General features: G+C 45.3%; 1 protein-coding gene across 1 annotated transcript; it reads left to right on the plus strand.

Annotated features, from left to right (window-relative positions):
* Positions 1-2404: 2404 nt before the first annotated feature.
* GPRASP2 (G protein-coupled receptor associated sorting protein 2) lies at positions 2405-5053 on the plus strand. The gene is made up of 2 exons (XM_006869109.1): positions 2405-2533; positions 2642-5053. The coding sequence occupies exons 1-2, from the start codon at positions 2405-2407 to the stop codon at positions 5051-5053; spliced, it is 2541 nt and encodes an 846-aa protein (XP_006869171.1).
* Positions 5054-7269: the final 2216 nt, after the last annotated feature.

Below are 7269 nucleotides of genomic sequence, written 5' to 3' on the forward strand. Positions count from 1 at the left end.
GGCGCCAGGGGAAGGGTCCTACCACCGCTGACCCTCTGTCCGCCTGTCCCTCCGGACCTGGCAGCCTGGCAAAGATGAAGGGATCCTGCCAAGCGGGTCCGTGAGACGTGCGCAGTGTCTAGAAAACTGACGATGAGGAGGCAAAGACCAGAGCGCACTGGGCCATCAGCAGAGGGGTGGTCCCAAAGGCGCCTAAGCTAATATGGAAGGAAACTGCGTTCCTGGCCAGTTTTCCAGCGCCCTTGTATGCCCCCCACCCAACCCCCTTTCCTGTGACTGGCGAAAGCTGTGCAAAAGAAATGGCGGAGGGGAGTGGGAGCTGGGGCGGGTGGGGGGTGTACCTGGGGGCCACTAGGAGAGGGACTGTCTGAACTGGGTGCGGAGCTAGCAAAGGGCGGGTCACCTTTGCTGCTCTGGTCCTGATTCTGGAAAGGAGCCTGTTGGGTCCAGCATCCTGGGGGCTCTCATCACCTCGGATGCTGCTCCTTTCCCATGAGTGACCACTGATGCCAGTGTCTTCTGTCTTCACGTTAGGTATTGCGGATTTCAGCAGGCAACAGTGTGCATCTGCAGAGGAAAGGATTGAGAAAAAGGAGCAGGAAAGTGGTCTGGATTTCTGGAGGTGTGTGGGGAAAGTGAAGGTGGGTTTTAGGCACTGACTGAAGACCCTGATTAGGGGTGGGATAAGCATCAACAGAGAAAGTTCTGGAACCTGGTGCACCATCCTAGTCTTCTCCTTGCTACCAGTATTCCAGACACTTCTCTCTCCCTCTCCCCACTTTCCTACTGTTTTTGAGACAGGAAAAGATGGGTTTGGTGGTGGGATGGTCAGATTACAGGTACCAATTCCCAGTTTGCTTTCCGGAATATGCAGAGGCCCTCCCTTAATGTATGCTCTGCAGGACAGTGGGGTGTTGTATCCTCATAATTTATGAAGGCAGTAAAGGGGAGAGAATAGGGTGAAAAGAAGGAATATGTTATCTCTGGAACCCTGAGATAGAGATTCTTAATGACAACTGGAGAATATTCCACCAACACGACCCTAAATATTGAATGGCAGATAATATTGGGATTCCTGTCCTTGATATTGGTCTGTCCACCAAGCACTCATTTGCTACCATTGTCTCCTGACTGTTAATTTTTCATGTTTGTCCATAGGCCTGCTTTAGAGTCGGTCAATTTTGCAAAGAAGAAAAGGAAGAGGATACTGACTCAAATATCTGGAGGTTGGTATATACTCCTGGGAATGGCTGGGAACTGGAGAATAAGAGCAGAGCATGCTCCAAGCAGATGCAAGGCCACCTCCACCTCTTCTCCTCTCTGCCAGATTTCCACACTGCCACAGAATCCATGTAAGGAGCCCTGGGTTATAAGTTGGACTGCTAACGTCAATGTTAACCGTTATAATCTACCAGCTGCTCCACAGGAGAAAAATGAGGCTTTCTGCTCCCATAAAGATTTACAGCCTTAGAAACCCTTTGAGTTGGAACTGACTAGAAGACACACAACCAACCAACCACAGTATCCATGTAGGGAATATTAGAAATATTGAGACTGTGACTGTGAGGAGCAGACGTAAGAACAGGAACCAGGAGTTGGGACACAATTGATAAATTAGAACCCTGAGTAGAAAAGGAGTTACTTGCATCAGGGACCAAAGTGCATACCTGTCTACCAAGCATTCAAGTTCCATTCTTTCCTGTTTGTTATCTTGTGCACAGGACTTTCAAAGGTCTGCTGCAGGGCTTCACACCACTGAAAGCAAGGAAAGGAGGGGGTGATTGCACCAGCCAGATCCGTGTAGGTTAGTATGGGAGTGGATAGAGTTCAGTGGTTAGGGTTCTGTCTGCGGGCTCCTCGGCCTCTCTCATTGACATTCCATTTTCTACCACCCCTTTACATGTTTTATAGCAGGCAAAGTAGCATGGCAGCTCCAAGGGTAAGGTATATGGGTGAAATGAGGGGACAGAGAGATTGTTTCTAATAACCTAGTTGTCCAATCAGGCATTCAAGATCTAGTCTCTATGTGCAAGTGTCTGCATGGGATGAGGCAATTGGAAGAGGCTCAAAGGCCCATTTCCTTTGTCTCTCCCTAGATCCACCTCCAGTGGTGACTCTGGTGGTGTTGGAGTTGCTGCTGATCACCACTCTCAACAAGTCTGCACCCACTCAGGAACGGTCCATCCTCCCTCGGCTTGGTTGTGCCTCCACTGCACTTGGTCTGTATTACTGGCAGGGGCTGTGCTTGTGAAGGAGGTTGATTGAGTGCTTCTTGACTTTCACACTTTCTTCTGTCTTTATAACCTGAATCACGCAAAGACCACAGTGTGAAGAGACCAAATCTGTGGTCAGGGCTAAGACTGGGTAGGGGAATATAGCGGCCTCCTGTGTAATTAGTAGGATCATGACTGGGGCTGAGATTGAGCCGTGCACCCAGGCCAAGTCTGAAAAGAAGGCTGGTGAAGAGGTTCAAGGTGGGGCTGAGAGGGAAACTGAAGTCCCTCTGGTGGTCAGACCCAAGGTTAGAACCCAAGTCCCGGTAATGACTGGAACTCAGCTCAAAACTGAGGCCAAAGCAATGACTGGAGCACGGCCCAAAGGTGAGGCCCAGGCAATGCCTGGGGCACGGCCCAAAACCGAGGCTGTGGCAATAACTGGGGCACGGCCCAAAACTGAGACCAAGACAATGGCTGGGGCACGCCCCAAAACTGAGACTATGGCAATAGCTGGGGCACGGCCCAAAACAGAAACTGTGGCAATGGCTGGGACAAGGCACAAAACTGAGACCGTGGCAGTGGCTGGGGCAAGACCCAAAACTGAAGCCCTGACAATGTCTGGAGCACGGCCTAAGACTGAGTGTAAGGCAATAGCTGGAGCAAGGCCCAAGGATGAAGTCCAGGCATGGGCCCAGACTGAGTTTGGGGCTGAGGCAACATCTGAGGCAGAGGAAGTCACCCAGTCAAATGTGGTGACCTGGCCACTGGTCAGTACTGAGTCTAGACCAGTCACCAAAACTAAGGTGTTATCTATCGACAGGGACCTGGTTGATGTGGAGGATGAGGTCTTATCTGGCACAAATGTACAGGCCAGAATCCAGCCCTGGTTTGGGTCAGGGGAGGAGAGTAATATGGGATCTTGGTGCTATCCCAGGCCAAGAGCCAAACAAGAGGCCTCAGATGAGTCTGGATTCTGGTCAGCAGATGAGACTTCTACAGTGTCATCTTTCTGGACAGGGGAAGAGACCAGTATCAGATCGTGGCCCAAGGATGAGGCCAATTCTAGGTCTAGGCACAGGGCTAAGCAACAGACCAATACCCGGTCCAGGCCCAGGATAAAGCAAGGACCCTGTATTGATTCTAGGTCTGGATCTGAGGATGAGGCTGGCAATCTTTACTGCCTCTGGGCTGGAGAAAATACCAATACCTTGTCTAGGTCTAGAGCCAGGGAAGAGGCAAATATCAGGTCCAAGCTCAGGTCAAAGAGAGAGGACTGTTTTGAATCTGGATCTGAAGAAGAATTTTATAAGGAGTCCTGGTTTTTGCCTGAAGAGGCCAATAGTAGATATAGGCCACGAGATAAGAAAGAGTGTAATACCAGTGCAAAGCCCAGGGCCCAGAAAGATGCTAATAATAGGAATAGGGTCAAACAAGAACCCAGATCTGAGGAGGAGGTCATTATTGGTTCTTGGTTCTGGGCAGAAAAAGAGGCTGGAGCTGGGGCTGGGGCGTGCTATGAATCCATGCCAGGGGCTGAGGAGGGAGCCATTTTTAGATCTTTGTTCTGGAATGATGATGAGGCAAGTGTGGGAGCAGAGGCCAGAGAAGAGACCAGGCCAGAATCTGAAGAAGAGGGCATATTTGGATCCTGGTTCTGGGACAGAGATGAGGCCTGTTTTGACCTAAATCCAAGCCCTGTGTACAAGGCCAGTTGCCGATTCAGTGGTTTGACTGAGCAGGAAGTTAATGTACCATCCAGGCCTCAAAGCTGGGAAGAGGTCACTGTTGAATTTAAGCCTGTTCCTTGTCATGGGCTTGGCTTCCCATCCATAAGCCCCTTTAGAATTCCTGAAGAAGGAATATCTGAACTTTCTGAAATGATTGAGGGAAACCTCAAGCAAAAGGAACTAAGCCCAGAAATGGAAGAACAAGAACCTATGTGTCAGCCCATTCAGAATGATCCTGACCCTAGGTTCCCATTTCAGTATGAGCCTACCTATTTGTCAGTCAAGGAAATTCGACAACATCTTAAGGCCAAGGAGAGTGCAAAGCCTGAGAGTTGGTTATGCAAGTGCATACAGTGTGAGCTTGGGATTGGTTCTGAAGATTTTGAAGATCTCCTTGTATTAATGGACAAAATTCAGGATCCTCTTATTCATGAGATAACTAAAATTGCAATGGGTACAAAAAGTGCTTCTCAATTTACCCGAGATTTCATTCGTGATTCAGGTGTTGTCTCACTTATTGAAACTTTGCTCAATTATCCCTCCTCTCGAGATAGGACAAGGTTTTTGGAAAACCTGATTCATATGGCTCCTCCTCAGCAAAATCAAAACATGATTGAAACATTCATATGTCAAGTTTGTGAGGAAACCCTTGCTCGTAACTTGGATTCCCCTGAGCAGTTGTCTGGCATAAAGATGGTTAGAGACCTCACTACTACTACTGACTATCACACACTGGTTACCAATTATATGACGGGATTTCTCACCTTATTAGCTACAGGCAATAGGAAAACAAGGTTTCACATTCTGAAAGTGTTACTGAATTTGTCTGAAAATCCTAATGTGGCAAAAAATGTATTCAGTAACAAAGCTCTATCAATATTTCTAGGTCTCTTTAACACAAAAGAGACACATGATAATATTAAAATTGTCATTAAAATGTTTCAGAATATCAGTAATAATATAAAAAAGGGAGTGATGATGCCCTCAATTGATGATGATTTCAGTCTTGAACCACTTGTTTCTGCTTTCCATGAACTTGAGGCATTAGCTCAGGAATTACAAGTCCAGATAAACAATCAAAAAGGTCGTAAGGGGGGGAAACGAAGTTAGTACAGTTAACCACCAGTCTTTGATCAGCCTTGTGTTCCCAAAGAATCCTGAGTAGTGCTTTGGTTTAAACAGTCTGGTTTGCTTTTGTAACTTACATTTCCAATGCTGATGTTAACTTCATACAACTCATGGATCATTTTGTGGATGCCAAATGAATATTTGAAGTGGAAACACGTTTGTTGATAGTTGTCTTGCTGTCCAGATTGAAGTATTTTTAAGTATTTAGCCTCCAATGAATGGAATCACCTAAGCTACTCTTTCCTTTGTCGTTTTAATATATGGTTCTCTATTCGAGTCTGGTCATGTTTTCAATAAAGTCCTGTCTTGAAGCCAACAGAAATGAGCCTTCTTCAGTTTAAAAATCAGTTGAAGAGGTATTGTACCACACAAAGAAACACAATTAATTAGTAATATGACAAACATGGAAAATCCCATTCTCCAAACAAGAAGAGATTACTGTTGGCTGCAGTACTTGGGAAAGGTTTCAAAGAAAAGGAACCCACTTAAATTGGTCACTGAAGGGTGGGGTAAGATAAGTCATTAGGTCATTCCTGTAAGTGGGCAGTGTGAAAAAAAGTACAGAATTAAATCTGCTATAGTAGCAAGGGTGTACCCAGTCTGCCTGGAATAGGTGAGAGAAGTTTTGTGAGGGATGCAGTTGCAATGAGGCCAGTTTTGAAGAGCTGAGTAAGTCAAATATACACATTTTACAATACAAAGTACAAGTGTTGATACAATTCCACCTAAAAAGTGATAGAGTAGGATGGCACACAGATTGAATGTAGTCAGAAATAGGGTTTCCTTGGTAATCCTAGTTTAAGAAAAGTGTTGGGGAACGCTGTGTAGCCACTGAAAATGATAATGTAGGATCTGTTTAATGACAAAACAATCTTGATGTTTTTAATACTTGGTGAAATAGACAATGTGATGTCATCTATCAAAAATTGGATCCCATTTTTAAAATGTGTATAAACACAATTTCTGTGTTTGAATGGTCTTGAGAAAAAAGAAACCTCAGATAGTCTTTGGTGAAATACAGAAATTAATAAGACAGGGCTTATGTTAAGTGCATTGAGTCCGTTCTGACTCATAGTGAGCCTGCATAGGATTTGCAAGGAGCGGCTGCTGGGTTTGAATCACTGGCCTTGTGGTTCAAACTGACTTTGCTATCCAGTGCTTACCCTACAGCGCCACACCATGACTCTATATAAATATACTACAAGTGTTAAAAATAATTCTTTCATGTAAAATCATATCGAGAAGTTGGATGGCAATGAGACTTCATAAAAATTGGCTTTTTAAACGGAATGTTTTTAAAGACAAAAAATGCCAGGCTTGCCAAGTTTACATTCATCTATTTCCTTACAAAACCCAGAAAAAAAACCCTTACCAGTTAAGAAAGGAAGGAGGAAAATCAGGTGACCACAGCAGACCAGCTATCAAGTGTGTTCATGATCTTTGTATCTTCCTCATGAGGCCTAATAAATAAGTACATTTCTGATGGTAGTCTAGTATTTAGGTGCAACATTCAGTTTTCATGATCGCACATGTCCATCCTTGAGTCAGAATGTTCACAGCTATATGGTTCCGGAGGACTACCTTCCTCATCTGGGTAGTTTTAGCAATTAATAGCTGCAAGTTTTTCTTGCTGTCATTCTGAGCCTGTGTAGTAAAATTGGTCAGAGCTTCAATATGTTTCATGATTTACACAGAGCCAAGGGAGAGAACAAAAAAAGTTTAAAAGTAATCATAGCAGTGGAAAACATTGCACTTGGCCCACATGGCTTTTTGTTGTTGTTAGTGCCATCAAGTTGGTTCTGACTCATAGTGACCCTTTATAGGGTTTCTGAGGAGCATCTGGTGAGTTCGAGCCACCCACCATGAAGTTCAAATCAATTTCGTGGCCCAGTGCTTATCCTACAGCGCCACCATGGGGTAAATTGGAGGTTTGTGCATAGATTCCCTTGTGGCTCCTACACGGGTGTGGTGCTTTAGGATAAACACTAGACTGCTAACCACAAGGTTGGAGGTTCAAACCCACCAACCGCTCCTCAGAAGCTCTACACAGGGTCAGTATGAATTGGAATAAACTCACACTTAACAACAAAAGCAGCAGTTCCTGAAGCATAGGACAACCTTAAGGTGCTGTGCCCTATCCAATTTTGTGACAAATAGGGCTATAAGTAGTGGCTGTTAGGAGTGAGGGATCTTCCTGC

The sequence above is a fragment of the Chrysochloris asiatica genome, unplaced genomic scaffold (assembly GCF_000296735.1).
Source record: "Chrysochloris asiatica unplaced genomic scaffold, ChrAsi1.0 scaffold00126, whole genome shotgun sequence".
In the NCBI taxonomy this organism is placed as follows: domain Eukaryota; kingdom Metazoa; phylum Chordata; class Mammalia; order Afrosoricida; family Chrysochloridae; genus Chrysochloris; species Chrysochloris asiatica.